Below are 25,346 nucleotides of genomic sequence, written 5' to 3' on the forward strand. Positions count from 1 at the left end.
ACTAGTTTGTCCCCTGCCCTAAAAAATGAATCATAATTCCTTGGTTACTATTATTTTTCACATACCAGTCCTGTTCAATGTGCTATTATGTTTATTTGAAATATTATGTTTGTTTCAGTTAGAGTGGCATGCATGAGGACTAGATAGATGTAGCTCAGCGCATTTACTGCAATGAGCATTGAACAATTTTTTTAAACATTTTTAACCCCTACGTTGTGGGGTTACAAAAATTCACTGATTTATTGATGGTTTCATACGTATTTGTATGTTGCAAAATAAGTCTCTCTAAGTCTCTCTTACTTGAATATTTGTGATAATAACAAGAGAGTGAGTTTAATTTTTAACTTTTCCTGCTTTCTAAAAGTTGAAATTGGCTAGTATCACAACTTGCGATCCTCGATCGATCGATCAAACGCGACCTTCATTAAGATTAGGTTGAATCAGTCCAATATATAAGAGTATCTAATTCCACAAATTAAGGAGCAAAAACGGAAAAAAGAAACTTCTTACCAATGCCAGAGTTCTTCAAAGCAGTCTCCATTAAGCTGTACTACAAATCGCGCTGGCTGGCGCTTATAATTTGATCAAACTAACTGCTAGTCTTCTTCAAACTCTTTTCAAGTTTAATGTCTTTTGCGTGGGGCATGGTTGCCCATATTGCTCGAGCCAGAGGCTCATATAATCGCAAGACAACACCCACCCATCCCACCCCAGGGGAGGACATCCATCACACAGTAATCTCGTGTGTGGGAAATTAACGTCTCCTACCCCTAACCTTGCAGGAGACGGGACCTCTATTTATTCGTCCCTATCCGAGAAGACTAGAATATCTAAATCATTTCTTGATGTTATAGAAATGCAGCATATTCTTCTCAATTATTTTAAGACCTTGAGTGTTGGTCCGGCCGGGGCTCGAACCCTCGACCACATCAGTCCAGCGCTCTATCGATTGAGCTAACCGGGAGACCCTTTCAAGGAATCTAAAGACAGAGTCGCCTTTGTAATCTTTCTTTATTCAATACAAAATCTATATTGTCACAGTCTCATACCTTTCCGTTCGAATAAAAATAATGAACAGATCAGAAGATCACTATTCACCGAATCTGCCTTCGTCCGCCATCTTGGAAATATTGCTTTGTTTTGAAATGTGACACTGGAATCACAACACGAATTTTCATTGGTCGAAATGCGAGTCACGGCCATCCTTATATATTGGGATATCCCGGATTGATAACTTTGCAGAACAATTTAAGCTGTCTTCGCAAAAAGAAACAAAAGATCAAACTAAATTAGTAGTTAAGAAGAAATTCAAGTAGACACTCTATAGTCTGGCATTGCGCTAAAGTTATCGAACCACTCATCCTGCTGGTCAGGTGGACACAAATCTCTGTAGAACTTCAGCCCAGATACTTGAATGAAGCCAACAAGACACTGAGAATCCTCCAAATGGAAGCCTACAATGAAGGATAAAGCAGGAAGTAAATATATTTCGGAATACATGACTGTATACATCTTTTGTGGCTACTGCTCCTTCACTACTGGGACAAGGATTGCAGATGGCTTGCATTTCGTTAGTGTTACATTTCAGATATCTCTTTGCTAACCATTTTTTAGGTCTATTGGCCTAAAAAACAAAACCAGGAGTTTTCTTGTTATCGTTTAACTCAAGGGAAAGAATATATTTTATGCGGCCTGATTTAGCGCTTCTTAGCGAGTTAGTTCCATAATTTTATTTCCTCACCAATGGTTAGAGTAAATCTATCCGAAAAAAAATCCATATTACCTCAAACTGTTATGAATAACAATACAGTCTTCGCACAATTGGACGAGAGATGAAACTAAACTAGTAAGGTATCGAAGATATTCAGTGAAAGACTTTATAATCTTCCATTTCGCTAAATTTGATGAAACAATCTTCAGTCTGGCCACTCGCTAATTCTTCTTGCTTGACTAATTAACTAAATACACTGTGTGAAACTTTCGTTTGTTCGGCGCCAAGAAAGCTTTCCTTTAATCAGAAGCCTATAGACTTCTTGTCTAACATATTATGCAACTGAATAGAAACTATGGGGGCTTTTGTCTGAATTCTTCAAAATGTTTAAGGCAGGTTAAGGCAGGTTGACAAGAATGGACTTACCATGCGACTTTCCATCAAGGACCAAACATACGTGGCATCCCTCTTCATCAAGTTTTGCACCAGTTTTGGTAAGGTTGTTCTCTCCCGCATAGTTAATCATCTCTTCTAGAGCTTTAAATAGAGACTCACAATTTCTTGGTTTCTTTGACTTCTCGACTGCTAATCCGACCCTTGGTTCTTCTGGGTGAAAGAAAAAGTTGGACGGCGAAGGAGGACGTGAGACATTGGATCTACCAGTTGAACTTGTACGATACTTTCGGATTTCTCCGACTCCGCTCTGAAAATATGATTTGAAGGGATATGCACGAACGTTAATCGCATAATCATTCGGATCCCTGCTTTCCTTCCATTCCTTCGAGACGTACTTATCCAAGGGCCAGTCGCGAACTCTTCTCTTAGTTCTTTCAAAAATATCGAGATAAGTTTCTACGTCTACACAAAGATGTGCATGGAAATGCTTCCTTGGATTATACCACTTCCCAAAGTGGAGGGACAAAACAGCTAACTCTTGAAGCTTATATTCGGAGACCATCGACAATGCTGCTTTAACTACTTTCAGCTTGGCCCCTTGGTCAAAGTCGTGGTATTTTTTTATGGCCGTATTGCGGGGCAAAATGATGAAATGAGGCCTGGGAGTGTAGAAGTCGAACACTACCCTGAGTGTATCGCATCTTTCGTTGGCAGGAATCAAATCAAACTTCTCGGCCATCTTCAGTCAGTCAAGTTGATCTCCTTACGGGATGCTTCTTTTCCCTAACTATAGACACTTTTGCCGGAAATTGCGTCAAATAAACCAGAAGGACTTCTTTGAAAAGGCACTTGATGATTTTATAGCATGGAGATATTGAGTTAGTCTCAATATTCTCGTTCTGGGTCATAGCCAAGCTTACACTGATGAAATCAACCAATCAGGCAATTATCTTTGCTCAGGAGTCAAGGCAACCTTTTGACGTCATCTCTAAGTGGGTGGAACGTTTTCCCCTTCGGAGGGGGGGGGTCCTTTTAAGAATTAACGCGTAGCTGATAAGTCTCTTAATCTGCCGGTTGGTCTGTGAAAAGATTTTATATTATCTATGTAATTTTTTTAATTTCTATTTTGATTTTTACTTTTTGTTAAGTATCAATCATAGTCGTGAACTCGACGTAATGTGTTTCCAGTATTAAACTGAGCTTTATATGCGAATCGTGATCAATTTTTCAGAGACCTCTTGATCTGGAACTAACAATGATGGTAAGTTTAAGCAGAGTGGTTAACAGAAAAAGATCATTTCCGATTTAACTTAATTTCCCACAATCCTAAAACCAACTCGGTTGTGGAGAGAGAGAGAGCGAAACATTTCTCGTTTACTGCTCTTGCAAATGTTTTGACTGAGTAAACGAAAGACTAAAAGCAGATGGTGGAAGGTTCAACCATTTGCCATTTGCTGTACAGGTAACAATTCGTTTCATGATATCGGGCTTTTGGCAACTAAGGGACTTATCGTTATTACAAACTCTTTTATGAGCTATATGAGTAATCTCAGCAAGTTGTGTTATGAAATTTTCCAAGTAGCTTTAAAGGGCAATAGAAGGCTAAACTGGTGGCATCCAGTTTGATATGAGACGGATGTGGTTCTTTGTTTTGTCCGTCATGAAAGGTGTTTTGGAGGCACTCATCTTGTGTATAAATCTAGCAAGAGTTGGTCTGGTTTTACATCCGTTTGTCACGGGCGTTTTGGATGAATTTGAGACCCTTTAATGGCGAGCTGACTTGGCTGTCAAAAGGTTGACAGTTTGAGAGGTTTTTAGGAATTTCTTATTTGTCTCCCTTTCTTTCCCTTAACTTTTGGAGAGCTCTACTTCTCCTCGGTCGAAGGAGACGTAAAGATATCTTATCTGCTTTTGACCTCCACTACTGGAAAGTTGCACTTGACGTCAAAGGAAAGATGCCGCAATTCAAGATGGCGAATGTTTCGAATTTGGAAGAGCTTTTACAACGTGAAAAAAGGACTATTAAGAAAAAACGAATCGCAACTTTACTTGATATATTTCCTAAACAGCTATGTGAAAAGAAAATGTACGATTTTTGGGTTTACATGCCCTTTAAGCTGTCCTCGCATAGAGGAAAGAAAGATGAAACTAAATTAGTGGTGTCGAAGAAATTCAGGTTAACACTTTATAATCTGTCATTGCGCTTAATTTGCCAAACCACTCATTTCTCTGGTCAGGAGGACACAAATCTCTGTAAAATTTCAGTCCAGTCACTTGAACGAAGCCAACCAGACACTGAGACTCCTCCAAATGGAAACCTGCAATGAGGGATAAAGCAGCAAGTAAATATATTTCGGAATGCATGACTGCATGCATCTTTTGCAGCTACTGCTCCTTCACTACAGGAACAAGGATTGCAGTTGGCTTGCATTTCGTTAGTGAATACTTTTATTTCCCTACCAATCAGAAGAGTGAATCTTTTCAACCTCAAACAGCTACGAAGAACAATACAGGAAGTCTTCGCAAAATGGGACGTAAGATGAAACTTAACTAATATAGTGAAGAAGACACGCAGTTAAACACCTTATAATCTTTCATTTCGCGAGATCTGGTGAAGCAATCTTCACTCTGGCCAACTGATAAATCCTTTTTGCTTGAGTAATCATCTAGATATTCTGTGTGATGTAGTTATACTCGGTGTCAAGAAGCTTTTGTCTGTAAGGCGTCAAGAAAGCTTTCCTTTAACCAGAAGCATACAAGCTTCCTTGCCAACACATTATGCAATTGAAAGTGAACTTAGGTGCTTTTTTGATCTGAATTCTTGAAAAATTTTTAAGGCAGGTTGACAAGAATGGACTTACCATGCGACTTTCCATCAAGGACCAAACACACGTGGCATCCATCGTCTTCAAGTTTCGCATTAATGTCGGTAAGATTGTTCTTTTCCGCACAGTCAATCATGGCCTTTAGGCCTTCAAACAAAGACTCACAATTGCTTGGTTTCTTTGACTTCTCGACAGCAAATCCGACCCTCGGTTCCGACGGGTGGAAGAATAAGGTAAACGGTGCTGGAGGACATGAGATATTGGATACACCAGTTGAACTTCTACGATACCTTCGGATGGCTTCGACCTCTTCCCTAAAATATGATCTGAAGGGATATCCACGAACGTTAATGGCATAATCATTCGGATTTTTGCTTGCTCTCCATTGCTTCGTGACGTACTGGGATGAGGGCCAGCCGGGAATTCTTTCCTTGTTCGTATCAAAAATATTGAGATAATCTTCTACGTTTACACAAATGTGTGCATGGAACTTGTTCTTTGTTGTCAGCCAGGACCCAAAGTGGAGGGACAAAACAGCTGACTCTTGAAGCTTATATTCGGAGATCATTGACAATGCTGCTTTAACTACTTTCGTCCTGTCCCCTTGGTCTAACTCGTGGTAGGTTTCTATGGCCGTATTGCGGGGCAAAATGATGAAATGAGGCCTGGGAGTGTAGTAGTCGAACACTACCCTGAGTGTGTCGCATCTTTCCTTTTCAGGAATCAAGTCAAACTCGGCCATCTTCAGTCAGTCAAGTTGATTTCCTTACGGATGCTTCTTTTCCTTAAATATAGACACCTTTGCCGGTGATTGTGTCAAATAAACCAGAAAGACTACTTTAAAAATGCAGTCGGTGATTTTATAGCATGGAAATTTTTAGTTAGTCGCAATATTCTCGTTCTGAGTCATAGCCAGGCTTGCGCTAATCAGATCAACCAATCAGGTAATTATTTTTTCACAGGAGTCAAGGCAACCTTTTGACGTCATAATCTCTGAGTGGGTGGGACGTATTCCCCGAATAATCTTTTCTAAGAAACATCGCGTTTCTGATAAGTCTCTTTACCTGCTGGTCTGTCAACATATGATCATATGATTATATATATAGTCATTTCTATTTTTATTTTAACTTTCTGTTAAGCATCATTCATAATCCTTGACCTCGACGTAATGTGTTGCCAGTATTAAACTGAGCTTTGGATGCAAATCGTGATCAATTTCTCAGAAACCTCTTGATCCAGAACTAATAATGATGATAAGTTTAAGCAGAGTGGTTAATAGAAAAAGATCATTTCCGAATCAACTTAATTTCCCGGCAATCCTAGAACTAACTCGTTTTAGGAGAAAGAGCAAAACATTTCTCGTTTATTTCTATTGCAAAATTATGTTTTGACTAAGTAAACGAAAGACTAAAAGCAGACGGTGGAGGGTTCAACCATACACCATTTACTGTAAAGGTAACAATTCGTTTCCCAATATCGCGCCTTCGGCAACTAAAGGGACCTATAATTATTTATCGCCGAGAGGGGGGGGGGGGAAGGGGTAGAAGGAGTTTGAGTAGGGATCACTTGGTTTTTAGGGAAAACGGAGGGGGGTTAAGTCGCCGTCAATAAAGTATAACGAAGGGACAATATAAAATTGACATCTTAACAGAGGAATCATTTGAATGATGCAGAGCCTTAGGGGAGGAGCAGGTAAGTTTTATTGTGACACAACAAATTTACTCTGACCCCCTTTCCACCCCTTCCAGGCGATAACTATCGACTGGTCCCTAAGTAAATGAGGCTCAAGACAAAATAGAGCAGAACTTTTCGATCAGATTTTGTCTAAAGGCTATTTATGTTTTTCCCTTCTTGCGGTTTAATCTACACATCCATTTTCGAGTCATGACTCGCAATTTTTCTACATTGTTGTTTCAACACCGAGTTGCGCATGAATTTTCTTCGATTTGTTCCATATGTTTCTTTTGCGTGACTCGCTTTTCTCGAGATTTTTTGGCACTTTTATCCTGGGTATTAAATTTTTGATAATAAAATTTTATTGTCCAACCCCTTTCTGAAGAATAAAATGGTCTGTCCCTTACAACATTAACAGGCAGATACAAATTCCAATTTATTTTCGAAATGCAAATTTGTCAATATGATTTTGTGTTAATTAAGAAAAAATAATACTGTGAGGATCAGAACTGTTTGCCTAGCCAAAATAATACCATTTCACTGAAATAGAGCCTGCACTAAGACTTGTCAAACTTTCCCAATTACCTGTCATCTTATAGGAACTTAATATTTAAAATAGAAATGGGAGGTCTCCATACTTGCTTATGAGCAACAGCACCATATTTGTATGCAATAATTCACAACTGTTTTGATTTGTATTCTTCTCCATGTGGCATTAAATTTTTGCTTTAGTTTTATTTTATGGATTGGTGATTTGCTGTATTTTGCGGGAAGTAATTTTTGTCATTTTGAAAGACTGGTTTTTCTGACTTGGAATTAATTTTTTTCGATTTTTAGGAAGTCACATTAAACTGGAATTATTGAACTTCATGCAATGGAAATAGAAGTGAAAAACATGCAGAGCAAATAGAAAAATGTTAATCAGTTTCAGAGTCTGACAAAAGTGACATAGTATAGAAATGGCATTAACACGATATTACGTAATTATCATTAGAAAGTAATTTGGTATATATATACACTTCGTTGTGATGTAAACTTTTGCAGAGAAAATTTTTCAGGGAACTTTTTGAATCATGAATAAACAACCGAAAGAGTTAAGTGCCACACGGTACATTTATTTCACACAAGAAAGTTATTGTCCAATTAAAAACAAGAGAAAATACCATACTCGTTTACGAAAAAACTGATGACTTGCCTCTGGTACATAAAGCAAAAGACTATTTTTAATGCGTGTGCTATTCACATTGAAATTGTATGCAGTAAGGATGCACAATGCAGTTTCTGGTGTTGTTGATATTGTTTTTTCTATCAGAGCAGCCACAGATAAATGCATAACAGCTGGGTAAAATCCAAGCCCCCCCCCCCCCCAGCCCTTATTTACAACCCCGAAAGCTGCATACACTTGCTAATTAATAAGTAAATAATAAAGAAGCTTTATTTTAAAAGGGTAACACAACAGCAATTGAGAATACTGACAAACTTGTGGCCCTCTGAAAAGTAAAAATACAATTTAAATAAAAAACCTAAACCTAACAATAAGTGTTGAATGGTTAAAAAATTTAAATTGAAATTACCTTTCACAATGTTTCAACAAGACTGTATTACTCTTTTTTAGCTTCTATGCATGTCCATTTTCGAATATAGCAACGACAACACTACAATTCAAGAAATGCAACTCAGGATATCCTAAAGCAACAGGGAGCCCGAAGCCGTCTCAATACGGTGAATAATATTAAAAATTAAAGCTCTTTTGAGTTTTTCCATTGCCAAACACTATAGCAATGCTTTAAACAAGACGCGGCACCTTGAAGAGCTCTACCGGGTAGAACCAATAAGCTAATTTTAACCCAAACCTTGTCTGTTTGTGACTTTCAGATTTAGTGTATTTGTGAACAATTTTGTTTAATTTATTTTTATACAGAAAAATAGCAAGCGAGTGAAAGCTCTGAACCTTTCTACGTCCTTAGCTGCAGAAGAAAAGGATCGGGTATATGCAGTTCATGACTGTAGACAATATGTCATCAGAACACTTGATGTGAGAGTGTGAGGAGGGCGAGTCAAAGAGCGAAAATGGCTATGAAAGACCAGATTTGGAGAGGCCAAAAAAGTAAGTTTTAAGTGTAAGCTCACTTCGGTGGCAGAGTCCTGTGCTTACCCAGGTCATTTACAGTCTTGACCGAAAGTCAACAAGCAGAAGGAGTGCAAAAGGCGCTAATAAGTTAGTGGAAAGGCGTCGTACAGGCACAATCTCGAGCCGCCTTGCTCCTGATGATGCCGATCCCTTTGCACTAGCTGGCATAATTGGTGCCTTCTGCTCTCCTTTTGCACATGTAACCTTATTTCTAAGGGTGTGATTACATGGCCACTTTCAGCCCAGCTTTTGAAACAAATCCTCTTGAAATGAAATTAGCGATTAAGAGAAGGTTTCAGTCCGGGCCGCCAGGATGAAAAAGCTCCAAAAAGCCCCTGTAATCTGAATAGAATTTCAGCCTGTACTGAAAGGGGACCTTGGACATGAGTAGTGATTGTATTTTCAATGTAACAAAATCACTGAAGCTGGCAGTTGCAAAGGAGAAAAGATTTACATTTGGTCACTGATGTAGTCACAACAAAATTCCAGCCCTCTAATCAGGCTGAAATTTCTCATGTAATCACCTCCTTATTCATTGGTACTTTTTCTGAATTTTTGACCAAAAAACCAAATAAGCATACAAGGAAGTAATTTTGGGGAAGGAGACTGAAATATTGATTATTTGGCCTTGATATAGAAGACTTCTGTAATTCGTGATCAAGCACTACACAGATACAAGTAACTGTGTTATCTCTGTACTAAAACACATGTACAGGAACTCGAGAGATTTAGAATCACATCATGTACTCTCCTGCTTTAAACTGTTTGAGAACTCAGGTTTTGAAATGAAAATTCAGTTAAATTAAGATTGCTGTTTCTTACGTGGAAGCAACCTAGTAGCGTCTAGTATTTTCCTGAAAGCTACATGTGTACATTGATTGACTGCTGTCTTTTCTTGTTACAGTAGTGATTGTATTTTCAATGTAACAAAATCACTGAAGCTGGCAGTTACGAAGGAGAAAAGATTTACATTTGGTCACTAATGTAGTCACAACAAAATTCCAGCCCTCTAATCAGGCTGAAATTTCTCATTGTTACAGTTACTGTTCTCTGTGAAAGCTTCATCTTCAAGCTAAGTAAGGCTGTTCGATCTACTGTCCTTAATTCTTCAAATTTACATTGAACTGACCCCTCTACTTACTATGAACTGACTCATGAATTGCAAATGGGAGAATTGCATCAACCATGCTATGATTGATCGTATCTAATATAGAATTTTTGAGGACCAGTTAACAAATCGAAAGCATTATTTTAATGCTTAGGTATTTTTAGTTAGGCTTACTGTTTCAAATTGTTTAGCTGTTTATCATGGGACAAATTTGACTTTTATTATCCAACTACACTACAAATATCACGTGGTATTTGTACTCCAGAGAACCGGTTAGACAGGTTTTCTCGCATCGCACAAGCGAAGAATTGGATTGAAGTTACGAAAAAAAAATATGGCGGACAATTTGAATCATTTCCAACGAGGGAGAGTTAGACTCCTTCGCAGCCGCTCGGGCCGGAGTCACGCAACGCTCCCCGTTGCGTGACTCCGGCGCGAGCGGCTGCAAAGGAGACTAACGGAGAGTGGGAATGGCTGGCAAATATAGATCCAAGTTTATCAGATGGATCTAACGAAGAAAAACAGTTAGATAACCAGGAAATTTCTTCATTTATTGAAGAAAATATAAACAGCAACACGACAACACGCCAATTCCGTACCGCTTCGCATACTTCTGTCACGCACTTCCCGTAAATAAATATCCGCGAAATTCACCCTCTACATCTACTTTATTACTCTTCAACGCTATTACACATCAAGAAGAGCTAAAAGAATAAAAATATAAACATAGCTAATAAAAATAATAAATAAATAAAATATGTAATTAACAATATAGCTATGCTTAAAAATAAAAACTTAGAAAAATTTTGCACTGCAAAAAGCTGAATAATTAAGTAATCTAGTTCCAGGTGATAAACAGTTCCAGTCCCTTATAGTTCTCGGAAAGAAACTATACTTGTAGTAATCATGATGTACAGGTGGTTGAATAGATGAACTCGTCGAGTAATTTCTAGTTTTCCTAATAGACAATTGATAATAAGACGGGATAGGCAAAGCAATACTATTGTTCACAGATTTATGGAAAATTTGTAAACGATGGGATTTTCTTCTCTCGCTTAGTAAATCCAAAGATAGGGATTTCTTCAAATTGGACACGTTGGTGTTATAACTATAATCATGTTTAATAAATATCGCTGCGCGATTTTGGATAGCCTCTAGTTTCTCCACTTGATTCTGTCTATAAGGATCCCATACTGCAGAAGCATACTCTAAATGTGGCCTGACAAGTGATACATAGGCTGCACGTTTAGTTTCTTCAGAGCAGGCATACAAGTTCCTTTTCACAAACGCGAGTGAAGAGTTCCCCTTTTTAGCAATCTTGTCCACGTGAGAGTTCCACCGCAGATCACTAAACAGCAAAACACCTAAATAATGATGTTGTCGAACAGATACCAGGGTTTGGTTGTAAAGAGTGTATAGTCTTTAACAACCGGGGATCTACTACGGAAAACAGACATTTTGTAGCATTTAGAAGGATTGAACAACATCTACCACCTATTAGCCCATTGGCCTAGCTTGTCTAGGTCTCGCTGTAAAGCCAAGGTGTCATCATGACGAGTGATTTTATGATACAATAAAGCAAACAATCTTAGTGTACATCCTAGCCCATTTTGCATATCATTAATGAATAATAAAAACATTAATGGACCAAGTACTGTGCCTTGAGGTACCCCTGTAGTCACATCAACAGATTTTGAACTCACGCCATCAGTTATGACACTCTGAGATCTACCAGTGAGCCAAGATTTAATCCAAGTAAGGGTACTTCCCTGAATGCCATAAAACTGCAATTTGCTGACGAGGCGTTGATGGGGAACTTTATCAAACTTGAGGCTTTACTGAAATCCAGAATGATCATATCCATTTGATCTCCACGATCTAAGTTCTTGGCCAGGTCTTCAACCGTCACAATCAATTAAGATTCACATGAATGATTTTTTCGAAATCCATGTTGGTTCGCAAATAAGATGTCATTGTCCTCAAGATGGTGCATAATGTGCCTATAAATGATATGTTCCATGATTTGACATAATACAGCAGCAAGGGAAACAGGTCTATAATTACATGGGTCATGTTTTTCACCTTTCTTAAAAACTGGTACTACATAAGCATTTTTCCAGTCATTGGGGAGTTGACCTGACTCATATGACTGGGAGAAAAGGAAAGAAACAACTTCAACTATTTCTGATGCAGTTATCTTAAGTAGAGTAGTAGGCAATTTATCTGGGCCATTGGCTTTCTTGCTATCTAAGTTCATAAGAAGATTAATTATACCCTCTCTGTTAAAAATTATTGACTCCATAGCTGGAATGTCACTGCAGCCTATGTTCGGCATGGAGGAAGAATCCTCTTTGGAGAAAATCTGTTGAAAATGGTCGATTAAAGCTTCAGCTTTACTTGTACTGTCAGTCAACACCTTACCATTAACATATAATGGAGGAATACCAATTTGATCTTGTTTTTTAGATTTAATATAGGACCAAAATTTCTTTGGTTTCTCCTTCATGGCACTATCAAGAGTATTTGCTATGTATTGATCTTGTACTGATCTAAATTTGGTTTTTAATGCTTTATGGAAACTCCAATATTTCAGTTTATCACTAGCTTTCCTTGATTTGTTATAGTTGTTATAAAGCCTCTTCTTTTTTCTCAATAGCTTCTTGAGATCCCTAGTAATCCAAGGGGAATCATTCCATGATCCGATCTTTTTTTTGGGACTCTACTATCGAGAATTGACAATAATCCTGACTTGAAGAACTGCCAGTTACCCTCGATACTTATATTTTCTGGGTTTCTTTTGAAGAAGTTCTTACTGAGGGTTTCTGCATCATGGTGTATATCCTCAAGATCTGCCTTAGCAAACTTGTGTATACTGTTCTAGGTTTCTTCTTGCTAATTTTGACTGTAAGATTCAACTCAAAGGTCACTGTGAGCGACATTATCATTAATACCACTGATGCCATCAGAGCTCATTAATTTGTTCACCAGATCTGGATGGCTGGTGACCACTAAGTCAAGCACTGATGCCTGCCTTGTATAGGAAAAGACATATGTTGAGTGAGACCACGATCATCAATAATATTGAGGAATGTCTGATTCACTAAAACACCATATTGTGGATGATGACCCGCACTGAAATAACAATTTGGTGTGTTGGATAATAAATAACTTATTAGATGTTTTGTTGTGTAGTACCGCCGAGTATTTTTACTTGTTATTTGTATTTTGACTCGCTCTACGGGCTCGTCAAAATACTGCACAACTCGTAAAAATACTCGGTGATACTACACAACAAGACGTCTAATTAACAATTATTCCACGAGAGCGCGTTGGATATGAGATGATAGATAGCCAACTCAGCGCTACGCGCCTCGTTGGCTATAATTATCTCATATCCAACAAGCGCGAGTGGAATTATTGTTTTATTAAAAACGCCCCCAAGATATTAGACAAATCTTACCAAATCTTAAATTTTTTGGCTCCCTTTTAATTTTAACCCGACGCGCACGCTTACCATATTTGTAGGTTATGGTATATTGGCTCATATACCATAATGGCTAAACCAATAAAAAGTCTTGAATTGCATTATCCAATGATCCAGTTTTTAATAATATGATATGTATTTGAAGATATTTATAATATTTATTTGACCAGTTAATCAAAGCATTAGGTGTTTTAGGCATTCTTAGCTAGGTGTTATGCTTACTGTTTTTGAGTGTTAGCCGTTTACCATGTGACAATATTTGAATAGTGTTTGAAGATATTCAGAATCTTTCTTGATTCCACGGTGATGACCTGTTAACAAATCGAAAGTATTAGGTGTGTCAGGCATTCTTAGTAAGGTGTTATGCTTACTGTTTTTAAGTGCTAGCTGTTTACCAATTGTGCCAATATTTGACTTGTATTTAAAGATATTTTTAATAAATTATTTATTAATTCCAAGGTGATCAGAGACAGACCAGTTAACAAATCAAAAGCATTATATGTAGGTGTAAGCATTCTTGATTATGGTTCGGTACTATTTACATGCTTCAGTACTTTTTCAAAGTGTTACAGTGTAAGCTGTTTACCATGTGACAAGATGTGACTTGGATCAAATTTTTATTTTATAATGGAGTAAATATTTGCATAGTGCTGGACACACATGCATTTTGTTTTGTTTTTATTTCTCTCTTTGATTCCACCATGTTGAGCAAATCTGTGTCGATGTTTACTTCTGTCCTAATGAGCAAAACTGTTCAAAAATGAAATATTTTATTGTGCATGTAAATGGAACAAATAAAGCGTAAATGTGTATCTCTGCCACAACAAAGTTTCAGCAAATGTTCACTTACATGTATTTTTACAGGATATGTAAAGAATAAGCGAATTTAGTATTTTGCCTTCAATGCTTTCCTTGCAAACAATGCTCAAACACGGCATTTGACTTTGCAGTAAACATGACCAAAGCGAGGCAAATATGGTCTTTGGCATCTGTGCAAATCCGTCCTTTCATGCAGCTAATTTATCCATTTACCTAGTATTTACTGCAGCAGTAAAGTTGAATTTTTTTTTGCATTTGCTTCACTATGTAAATGTCTGGAAACATGATGTTTACTTTTTGTGCAAAGGTCATCAAAGCAAAGGAAACATTTCTTTTGTTTGGCATTTGCTGTCAATGTAAATATGGAGTAAAAGCAACATTTAACATCTTTGCTTTACTTGTAATTGTAGTACAAACACAAAGTTTGACGCAAATACAATCAATGCAGTTTAAAGAGAGTAACAGTCAAGGGATCATGTATATTTTAAGTACTCTCAACCAATATATCGACCAATATAATGGTCAAGAGTAAGTCAATTCTCAACCTATATATCAGTCAACACTAAGTCAACACTTGGTCAACACCATCCTCGGAGACCCAGGGGCTGTGGGTCGATTTCAAGTTAGGGCATGAAGAGCCCCTGGGGACATTGTCTTACAAGACTAGTTTCAAACAATCGCAGTCATTCTGCCATCTGACTGGTGCCAGAAAATCTTTGTGCTTTTCTGCCCAATCAGATTGAAGTGTTCTTTGGAGTCCTTTCGTGTGTTGTAACACGGACAAATACCAATCGCTCAGTTGCTCGCCAGTTTTGTTTGGGCCGTGTGACGGAGATTTGCTTGAGGTGAAAAGTTTCAGTCTCAGCACACAATGTAAGAGAAATCGATCAGATTGTCCGCGAAAATCTTACCGGAAATTATACTGAATACTTTCGCAGGTATAACTAGAGAACGTGTTTTAAAGTTTGGGAGGTTTTTATACAACACCATGGTTGCAGTCATTGATATGTCGCTTTAGACATTAAATGAGATTTAAGCTTAAATCTTCCTAAACTTTTTTGCTTTTTTGTTGTGACTGAAACTTTGCCAATCCCGTGAAGTTATCTCTCTATCTCTCTCTCTCTCTCTCTCTCTCTCTCTCTCTCTCTCTCTCTCTCTCTCTCTCTCTCTCTCTCTCTCTCTCTCTCTCTCTCTCTCTCTCTCTCTCTCTCTCTCTCTCTCTCTCTCTCTCTCTCTCTTTACTACAGATACTAGATTAAAAATGCACTTTCTTTCAAATAATTCATGTGCCTGCAACCAAAGTCCAGGTTTCAACTGGTAAATGCCTTGAAAATTATTAACATTAAAGTTGATCGTGGTTGCTATAAAGAACAAAATGATTACAAGTTATTACAAAATACAACTAGAAGGAATAGAAAAATGCAAAACAACAAAGGAAATGCAATCAGTCAAGGAAAGACACTTACAAACCTTATATGACTTGTAAACGCGAAGGTCAGAAAAACTTAGAAGAACAGTGAAACAAATGATGTCAAACTTAACAGACTCTGATACAATGTTCAATTTTAGAATGAAATTAAACAAAGCAAAATTGTGAATCAAACTAACAGAATATAATGGTAAGAATGTGAAAACAATGAGAAAAAATATGTGTGCAAAAGCACAAAATGTAATTAAGAACATAAAAAAGAAATTGCTAAGCAGGAATGACGCAGTAACAACTCAAGTAATATTTGAAGTTAACCATTGCAATCAACTTTCTTTAATTTTATTTCAAAGCCAAAGTAAATTTGAAATGTATAGCTTGTGTAAGGGTATACTGTAGACTAATCTCCATGCAGGCTACATTTATGCCACTATTGTAACCAGTAAATATTTTAACTTTGTTGATCAAATGGAGGTAAATGGCAAAGCATAGCTGCTTTACATTTACTGTGCAATCACTGTTAATACTCATGTTTTGAGATGGCGAACAACACCCTGACCTTTAAAAGACTGTCTTCAAATGTGCCAAAAGTTTGACTAGAAGGTCAGCCAGTTTCAAATTTACTAAGTACTTCTGCCAATTACTTACGTTGTACCCAAGATTCAGATCTATTTTTCCCCTCTCTTGGAAGTCTATTGAAACATTTCGGAGCTATACACAAGGTATTCTTCGGTAACCTGGGTGACAGCAACTGTACTTAGATCAAGCAATGAATGCTCAGATTACTTTTATGATCGAGTCTCAGACCATGATGGGTGTTAACTTGTAATTCAAAATAGTTAGAATAAAAACTTTGCAGTTTCTGGGGCAAGCTTCTCCTCAGAACAAAATTTACACCTGGTCGACTGATCAATACAAAAAGAGGCTTAAGAACCATTCATCGCAACTTGGACAGTCACATATTTAAGGGTCAAAAGCTATCATCACCTGTCAGATGTAGGACCATGTTTATATCAACAAGGTATCAGTAATTTATATCACAAAGCATAAACCAATAAAGTAGACCCTAAAGTTTACTTTTTCATTTAACTCAAACTCACAGCCAGTTATTTACACAAGATCTAACCCAAACCAGGGTTTGACACAAGCAGTGGGCCTCAGGGATTCTCTAAAAGATGTTTGATTTAATTAAATAAATGTCATCCACTGATAGCTTTCTGCCTTCTTGACAATGTTCACAAAAATAAAAGTTCAGACAAAAGGTTTGGCTAAATCAATATTAAGATGGCACAGAACATGGTTTTGTTAAACAACAGCTAAACTTTGTTTAAATAACTGGCCCTAAATGTTCACTCATAAACAAAAGACATGGTGTCAAAGGCAGCTATGGTATTATACCGTTTGCACTACATTTAAAGAGAGAATGTCATTCAGAAGTTGACCTGCATGAATTCCAAGATTGACACGGGAGTTTTCCAAACATTTCTTGTTAACAAAACAGAAATTCTTGTCTTTGCAGATATTTTGCAAATGATAGCCATTTACCCTTACAATTTACCCAACAAATGAGGCAAGAAGCAAACTAACGAGACTATTGATTACCATGATCTAGTAGAAGAAAATAACTGCAATAACAAGAAGTAAAAAGTGACCCACACTAGACACTGCTTGTGTACTGGCTCCAGTGGTTGGTGGTTTGGTTACATAATCAGCCAACACAGCTTTTTCCTTTGGTACCATTGTCACCGAAAAACCCTCTTTAGGGAGTGTCGATAAAGTTTGTATTGCATTGTATTGCACCTTGATAAATTCGATCGCTTTATACCCTTCCCATGTGTGTTTTGTAAAAGTGCTCCTAGATGTATCATAATCATCACTGTCATGGTAAGCGCACACCATCCTTCTCCAACCAGGCTGAAAAACAATTAAATCAGACCTTGTCAATTTAAGTATTTGGGTAAGACATTGTTCACGATGGTTAACTTAAGATGGTCATCTTAAGTCGAGGTAGAGGGTTGAGTTCTTTTGCTTTGTAAGTACACTTAAAATGTATACAATCTATCCAACCTTTGACTGATTACCACGGCTCTCTCTTTTTCTATGGATGAAACGAGTTTTATTTTATACAGGGCAAAACATGATGCTGTAAGATTATTCTGTGACGTGGAGAACAAACCTACATGTTTGAAGAAGACAATGATAACTGACTTAATCCTGCATTTATGAAGTTCATTCGTTTCTACTGTTGAAAAATACTTAGATGTTCACATGAATAATGTACAATTATTCACCAATGTTGAAGTGAATAGTGGTGGATATTTACCAAGCCCCAAATTGGTAAGATAATTATCTACCACCTTCACCGACTCTGAGGTTCACACAGATAAAAAAAAAAAGTTTATTTCTCTAAACATACCAAAAAATTGTTGCAAATTATCTCTTCAGCTGCTCTGAGGTGAATAGTACTTGCTATTCACTTCGAACTTACTTATTTATTATTTCAAGATTTGTACATATAGAATACAAACAGGTGTTAGAACAAAAGGATATAGCATTCCCTACAAGGTTCAACCACCTTACCCAACCTCATAAACCTAAAAAACAAAACATATATACAGGGTTCATACAGGCTTGCTGACTTTTTATTCAAGGACTTTTCCAGGACTTTTAAAAGTATCCAAGGAGTCCATTTCCACAGGCACGATATCACATTTTTTCTACAGTAACTCCAAAAAGCAATTCCTGTGGTTCAGACGCAGAACTTTTCATGAGCCAAGCTTAATACATCGAATTAAGTACATGAAAAAAAAGTTCGGCATCTGAATCAATTTGGAAGGCCTGTTTCAATTTGGAACAGCTTAGAGATTCTTTTTGCCCAGCTGGACCAAGAATTTTGCCTTTGGAGTGATAGTTGCCCTTCAAGTTCACCAAAACAAATCCCACAAAAGTTGGGTTGTCAAGCAACCAACCCAGCAAAAATCTCAAATTGACCGCCATTTCAACGCAATTAGAATGCGCGTTGGTCAAATCCTGCGCAGTCAAAAGTCCGTTACGACGCGGTCAGCCTGGACACTAGCAAAATTAGGCCCAACAGGTAGCCCCACGATATGAATGATTAGTCAGAAATAAATACCAACCAACATGTGGAGGGAATATTTTGCTAAATGGCTATTGTCAACTGTGGCCAATGTTTAGCAAAACAGCAAGCCAACAATTTGGCTTTTGTGGTGCCAAGTTTCGATTCAAGGGGAAGTATTTAAGTGTGTTTTTCGAGTGATTTTGGCGAGCGTCTGTGAGACAGAGCTTTCCTACCTTCCCTTTTATTTGGTAGTACTAGGACGTTAAGCTGAAACACAGCAAAATGACCTCAAATTGCAATAAGAACAGCACAGACTACTCTGTATGAAGGTAAGACTTTTTTTTCTTTGACTATTTCACACAACTTTAAATTTGCGGAGCTCAAAAGCAAGTCCAACTGAACCACTACACAAACCCTATAATAATCCACTGTGAAAGAGCCTGTGACAGAGCCTGGGCCGCCTGTGGTATATTGTGAAATGAATTCAAAAGGTAAAAGAAGCAAACTGCATTTACAATCGGCAGTGGGAACTTAATCTCACGTACAAAGGGTGGTTGACTGTGTTTAAAGTTGACAGGAAAAAGGCCTTGTGCAGTATAACATGTGATGTTATATTGATTTAAACCACTATACAAACAATTGAGCTAGCCTCCCAGTTAGCTCAATTAGTTAGAGCGCCGGACTGTGTTGTGTGGGAGGTCGAGAGTTCGAGCCCCGGCCGGACCAATACTCATGGTCTTAAAATAAGTGAGGAGAATTTGCTATCTTTCTAAAATCAAGAAATGGATAGATATTCTAGTCTTCTCGGATAAGGATGAATAAACTGTAGGCCTCATCTCCTACAGGGTTTGGGGTAGGAGACGTTAATTTCCCACGCACAAGATTACTGTGTGGTGGATGTCCTCCCCTGGGTGGGATGGGTGGGAATTGGCCCTGAAAAGCCCCTATGGGGAGTGGTCAATTAACCTATGTATACGTATGATGCACGATCCTCGCAGTAGATAGCGCTATTTAAGTAATAGCGAAAATCAGACCTGAAAAAAATCAGGCCTGTACGGGACTCGAACCACTGACCTCTGCGATACTAGTGCAGCGCTCTACCAATTGAGCTAACTGGGAGCAGGCCGTTAAGTTGATTCGTAATAAACCCGTGAAAGTGAGGCTTTCACGGGTTTCTTGGCTTGTTAGCTCAATTGGTAGAGCGCTGCACTAGTATCGCAGAGGTCAGTGGTTCGAGTCCCGTACAGGCCTGATTTTTTTCAGGTCTGATTTTCGCTATTACTTAAATAGCGCTATCTACTGCGAGGATCGTGCATCATACGTATCTAATACTGCAGTTCAAAATATATGAACTTCATATATTTCATTGTATCTAACCTATGTATGTATGTATGTATGTATGTATAAATGAGAGCGTACTAATGAGCAGTAAAGGTGCAGAAGAGCATTACTATCGACCAGACCCGCGCAATTTCTCTTTAGGAAACTCAACATCCTATTTGCCTTAGCAACAATTGTAACTATGTGCTCCTTCCAAGAGGTGTCCTTGACAATCGTAACCCAAAGATCCTTTTCACATTTAACAACCTCCAGGTCAATTCCATGTAATAAACTGTAAGTACGTAGTGGGCTTACACGTTTCCTAGATATGTGCACATTTTTGCATTTGGCAGGTTGAAAATGCATTTCATTGCGCAGGGACCAATCTAAAAGTGCATCTAAATCCTGTTGCAAATTTACAAAATCAGACTCTTGCTCTATGATCTTATAGCACTTTGAGTCATCAACAAACATTGCAATCTTTGCGCTAGATACTGCGTTTGGCATATCATTAATAAATAATAAAAATAACATCGGTCCAAGTATTGACCCCAGTGGGACCCCAGATCCTACTTCTGACCAGGTGGAGCCAGTTCCATTTACAACGACTCTCTGTTGTCTTCCAACAAGATAGGAGCAGAACCATGAGAGCAAGGGATCCCCAATTCTGTACATTTTTAAGTTAGACACCAACTTAGAAGGACAGACTGAGTCAAATGCTTTTACAAAATCCAAACATATGTCAGTCTCGACTCCACTATCCAGGGCTTACCCAATGTCTTAAAGGAGCTGAGTCACACCTGACTTTCCTTTCTGAAACCCATGCCGAAAAGGATACGGAGCCTTTTTTATGCGAGGGACGAGATGGGAAGCCACACATTGTTCCTGAACTTTAGAAATGACAGGCAGCAGGGATACAGGGCGGTAACTAGGCAAACAACTGGTGCAAAAAGCACTAGACACTTGTGTGGTATATATTAATCAAGCAAGACAAGATCGTTAGTCCCTCTTTGTTTAGGCTTAACAAATTTCCAAAATGAATTAGGATTTTGGCCTTCCTGCAGTTTTCCTACATACGTTCATCAAGCTGTATTAAAGAGTCTCTCAACAAGGTCATTCAATTGTTGATACTTTCCACAGATGGTGGTTTTATTACTTCTGTGGACTCTCTTATACAATGATTTCTTCTTCTTGCACAAAGCAATCGGTTCCTCGGTAATTCAGGGGGGCATTGGGTCTCTTTTTGCCTTTTTCTTTGAGAATGCACCTATCAAGTGTGGAGAAAAACAAGGTTTTCAAAAAAGCCAAGTTTTGATTGAGGTCATCATCAAAGAATGCACAGTCCCAAGGAGTGTAGGATAGCAGTGACCTGAGGTGAACCCAGTCAGCCTTGCCATACTGGTAAAACACCTTTTGTGATTTGCACTGGAAGTAAGGAGTACCCGATAGTGAGAAACTAACAGAATTATGATCTTAGAAAAGCTCTCCAATAGATAGGTGGTCGACGAAGTCAGGTGAAGTAGTAAAAACCAAGTCCAGGATATTTGAGTGTCTTGTAGGTTCATTTACTGATTGGATCAGGAAATTTCTTTAAAGGTACATCCAGACTGAACAGCTTCCCTGAATCTTGGATGCTTCATGTAGTAAACAGCATTTTGAAATAACTCAATCCTGGTTACACTAGACAAAAAAATGGAGAATTCCATGGTGCCCACAAGAGACAACTAGATAGAGTTAAATACCTGAAGAGAAAGCCACTGTATTAAGCAGGTTCAGATTCCCTGAAATAACTTCCTGATAAAATAGATTGTACTTTTTGCTAACAACTGCCAAAACAGATTCTCGTACCTCACTTGAAGTTGTGGAAGTCTCAGACAGGTCTTATAATTTTCACTGAATCATAGAAAAATGATTTTGTAATACATATGCAGCCTGCAGAAAAAATATGCCATAAACACCTAAACATTAATTTTTTTTTTCCAAAGTGTGACAGAGTCACTTAGGCTTATTTTCTACTTAAAACATGTTCGTTCTTCTGTTTATTTTATTTTCTGGAATTTTAGTGATTTGTCAGAAATTTTAGTAATGTGTTAATTGTATTATTCCTGTACCTGCCCTTGTCCTGTTGTGTGAGATTAAACACCGATTAATTTCCCTTATGTAATTCCTCTTTAATTGACTGCTCCTGACCCATAATTGGTTTTAAGTTATTTTTACCTTTTCCTGTATTTTACTATAAGTTTACAACCGTTTGCTCCTTAAGTTCAGTTGATCTGTTGCCTTCCTAAGAGTGTCCTTAAAGCGGATTCTGAGCTATACTAGCTTTTGGTATGTTTCAGTATTTTATGTTTGCTCAAGCCCTAAGCTTAGCATGTAGTTGTTTCCATTTGTATTTCTGTAGTGATTTTCAGGTTAGAATTTGCTTAGTTTAGCCACATATTCCTTTTATCTTACTACTGTATTTTATTTATTTACTCTGACCTTTGTCACACAGCATGTAATTTCTCTGCTACATAAACTGCAATTGTTTTCATATTAGCAGCTGTAATATTTTGATTACCTACTTCTAATTCACTGTTGCAATGATTCCTGTGTTTTCAGTACCAAATTATGGGTTCAAACTAGTAATTTCATTTTCCCCTTTCACTGTTTTATACTGTATTAGCTCAAGTTGTAATATGAAGCCTAGCTCATAGTCTTTGTTGAATTTATGCCTCATGTAGCAATCACTATTTTTGATAGTTTCTGTCACACAATTTCCTGTTTTCAAGTACTTTGTTTGTTTCCTATCTTTTACTGAATTATTTCTGTCTGTAGGTTATCCTTTAGTGTTAAGTACTTTCTCCTAATCCATTTTAATCTTGTTACATCATTTAGCTCATTGGAGCATTGTTTTCTTATCTATTGTTTAGAGTCACTTGTTCCCGTTTTTTGTACCACTGCATTTATTTGCTGTGTAATAAACTTTTAAATCTTCCCTCAGATCTTTTGTTCTTACGTTGACCATTTTGGCCATCTTACAAAAGGAAAGATTACAGAGCAATGCTTTCTCTGACCCAAGAAATGTGTAGCAAAAATGTCACACAACAAGAATGATCATACCACCCTCTAGAAAGCTCTTGGAAAAGGATGATAAAGGGCAAAGTTGCCAATGGACCCCTAAAGTGAAATAAAAGCCCTGAAGCTTGTGAGTTTCACCCAATAAAAGTGAACTCTGCCAATGTGGTCATTACAGATCCTGTACTTGCAATGAATAAGGACGGGCTGATACTAATGCCAAATATTCCATACCAGCAATACTGAGGTCAGATCAGAAAATATTGATACTCATGAAAACTTAATCCGTGCCTTTGATACTGCACCTGAGTTACCTGCATGTTATCTAACACCAGCAACCAACCACTGACAAGGAGCCCAAAAAAATGGGCTTGAGGCCTCGTGGGTGGTCGATCATGTGTATTTATCTGGTGAGATTTACTACTAGCCTCAAAGTATAGACTTAATCCTAACAAAATTAGCTCCAAAAGGAAATTTGCACATCCATTCTGCAAATAGAAATATATTTCCTCACGTAGCCAGACATTTCAGCTTTACAGTCAACTTAATTGCCTCCACGAGATGAGAAGATTGATTGTCAAAAGTCTCAGGCAGATTTTTTTCCACATACAATTAATTCAGGGTGATGTCATGGCAAACCTGGGTATCTCATGTCCCAGGCAATTTCTCCAACTTCTCAAAACATGCATGATATTAATCCTTAATTTTACTCAGCCCCATGCCATTACTTGAACTTAGTTTTCTATCAATAGTTTTTCCTTGTTAATTCCATGCTACTTCCATCTTTGTCATATTGTGAAATATGAAGGGTATGTTTCAACTTTACCAAAGTTAATGAGAAATGATCACACTAGTGAACCTACCTCAATGACATTGTCACCTACAGCATCACCTGTATTTTTCTTCCGAGAGAATTCCATTGTTGTAGTACCGTTACTTTCAGTAATATTTGTGATACTCCAGTCTTGGTGTTCATCTTCTTTTGGAAGCAGATGTCCATTTGTCATAAGATCCTAGGAAAAGTTTGCCCATTTGAGTCATACAATTTTCATACAAACAAGATGCTTACAGGGGCATTTTGAAGGGTGGCAGCCAACTTGTTTATTCTGAATTCAAGGAGCTGAGAGCGAAACTAAACTGAACATTAAATTATATTTCAAAATTAAAAACCTCTGGAAAATGCCTTAAATTTCTCGTTTTTCAAAGCCAAAACGCGCCGAGTTTACCCTGTTTCAGAAAAGACTTAGAAAAAAAATCCAAATTTTGAAAACAAAGACTACTACTCTCTGCGGAGTTCTATTGTTATCGCTATTGTTTTTATTGAACAAAGACTGAATGCATAATTAATGTCTGGGGTTATATGGTACTCTTGCCAATTATTTTAATTTCCATTTGGAACTCAACGGCTACTTTATACATCATACTGAAGTTGAGCTGTGGCGCCGTATGAGACAGTAAGCTCCTGCAGCCATTTTTGAAATTCTAACTAAGAGTAGAAATTCATATTTAAATCGAGGTCTTCCTTGGCGTCGCCGTCGTGGTTTCTTAAAGTCCCTAACAACGTGAAATAACCAAACTTTAGGTTTTCTCGAGAACGTGAGCGCATGACGGTTAATTTTTCTTTCTTTCTCCTTACTTTAACGCCGTTCGTAGTTATAAAGTCCCTGAATATGTTCGCCAGCATTTTCCAAGTGAAACACATCGGAATAACCTCGAAAAAGTTACTAAAACGAAAAGTTAGATTTCGACACGACGTTTTCGTTGCCGTCGCCGTCGTCGTTGCTAAAGCTCCCTAATAAGTCACAGACAAATAACGCAGCAGATAGGTTTGCCATTATTTTGAGCAATAATTACGTTCTCACGACTTTCATGTATCAAGGATAAAAACATGGAGTTACACTGTTATGACAAGAAAGTAAGAAAATAAAAACTTAACCTTGAAATACATATTTCCACTACCGTCAACACCGCCAACAAGAACATCGTAATACCGCATGGAATTGTAATTCCACGCTAAGATTTCGTTGTCGGGCCACAACAATCTCGATACGCCAAATCCAATCCAGCCTGTAGCTTTTACCCTCACTTTAAAATAAAAGGTTTCTGTATTGTTTTCGTACTCCCAATCGACTAAGTAACTACCTTCATTTAAATTTTCGTTCTTTGAGTACACAATGCTTGAAGAAGAGGAAGCAAAAAGCCATAAACTACACAGCAGTGGCAAATGCATTCTCCCTTCGTGTCTTGTTCACCGCGACACCGCATATGCAAATTAGGCGTCCGCCATATTGGTGTCGCAAAAGCTTATTAGCATAT

The 25,346-nt window shown here is 37.8% G+C and overlaps 3 protein-coding genes and 1 pseudogene across 4 annotated transcripts; 1 reads left to right on the forward strand and 3 right to left on the reverse strand.

Moving 5' to 3' along the window:
- Positions 1-992: 992 nt before the first annotated feature.
- LOC111329398 (uncharacterized) lies at positions 993-3,989 on the reverse strand. The gene is made up of 2 exons (XM_022934097.2): positions 2,138-3,989; positions 993-1,454 (listed from the first exon to the last, which is right to left on the reverse strand). Exons 1-2 carry the CDS (start codon positions 2,844-2,846, stop codon positions 1,309-1,311), a joined length of 855 nt encoding a protein of 284 aa, XP_022789832.1. The 5' UTR covers positions 2,847-3,989; the 3' UTR covers positions 993-1,308.
- A 140-nt stretch (positions 3,990-4,129) lies between these two features.
- On the reverse strand, positions 4,130-5,850 carry LOC148725292 (uncharacterized). The gene is made up of 2 exons (XM_022934098.2): positions 4,969-5,850; positions 4,130-4,425 (listed from the first exon to the last, which is right to left on the reverse strand). The coding sequence occupies exons 1-2, from the start codon at positions 5,672-5,674 to the stop codon at positions 4,280-4,282; spliced, it is 852 nt and encodes a 283-aa protein (XP_022789833.1). The 5' UTR covers positions 5,675-5,850; the 3' UTR covers positions 4,130-4,279.
- Positions 5,851-6,468: 618 nt separating this feature from the next.
- LOC148725293 (uncharacterized) lies at positions 6,469-10,665 on the forward strand (annotated as a pseudogene). Its single transcript, XR_015991167.1, has 3 exons — positions 6,469-6,624; positions 7,444-8,328; positions 8,528-10,665. The product of XR_015991167.1 is annotated as an uncharacterized LOC148725293 (transcript).
- A 5,210-nt stretch (positions 10,666-15,875) lies between these two features.
- Positions 15,876-25,260, reverse strand: LOC111329378 (DBH-like monooxygenase protein 2 homolog). Its single transcript, XM_022934071.2, has 3 exons — positions 24,967-25,260; positions 23,894-24,043; positions 15,876-17,488 (listed from the first exon to the last, which is right to left on the reverse strand). Exons 1-3 carry the CDS (start codon positions 25,258-25,260, stop codon positions 17,183-17,185), a joined length of 750 nt encoding a protein of 249 aa, XP_022789806.2. The 3' UTR covers positions 15,876-17,182.
- Positions 25,261-25,346: the final 86 nt, after the last annotated feature.

This window comes from Stylophora pistillata, chromosome 8 (assembly GCF_964205215.1).
Source record: "Stylophora pistillata chromosome 8, jaStyPist1.2, whole genome shotgun sequence".
Lineage (NCBI taxonomy): Eukaryota > Metazoa > Cnidaria > Anthozoa > Scleractinia > Pocilloporidae > Stylophora > Stylophora pistillata.

Coding starts and splice junctions, on each gene's coding strand:
- LOC111329398 (XM_022934097.2), bottom strand. CDS start 2,846: ATGGCCGAGAAGTTTGATTTGATTCCTGCCAACGAAAGATGCGATACA. Junction 1,455..2,137: donor CCTTGATGGAAAGTCGCATG/GTAAGTCCATTC, acceptor CCTTCATTGTAG/GCTTCCATTTGGAGGATTCT.
- LOC148725292 (XM_022934098.2), bottom strand. CDS start 5,674: ATGGCCGAGTTTGACTTGATTCCTGAAAAGGAAAGATGCGACACACTC. Junction 4,426..4,968: donor CCTTGATGGAAAGTCGCATG/GTAAGTCCATTC, acceptor CCCTCATTGCAG/GTTTCCATTTGGAGGAGTCT.
- LOC111329378 (XM_022934071.2), bottom strand. CDS start 25,260: ATGCATTTGCCACTGCTGTGTAGTTTATGGCTTTTTGCTTCCTCTTCT. Junction 24,044..24,966: donor GTGGAAATATGTATTTCAAG/GTTAAGTTTTTA, acceptor AACTTTTCCTAG/GATCTTATGACAAATGGACA. Junction 17,489..23,893: donor TAGGTGACAATGTCATTGAG/GTAGGTTCACTA, acceptor ATTGTTTTTCAG/CCTGGTTGGAGAAGGATGGT.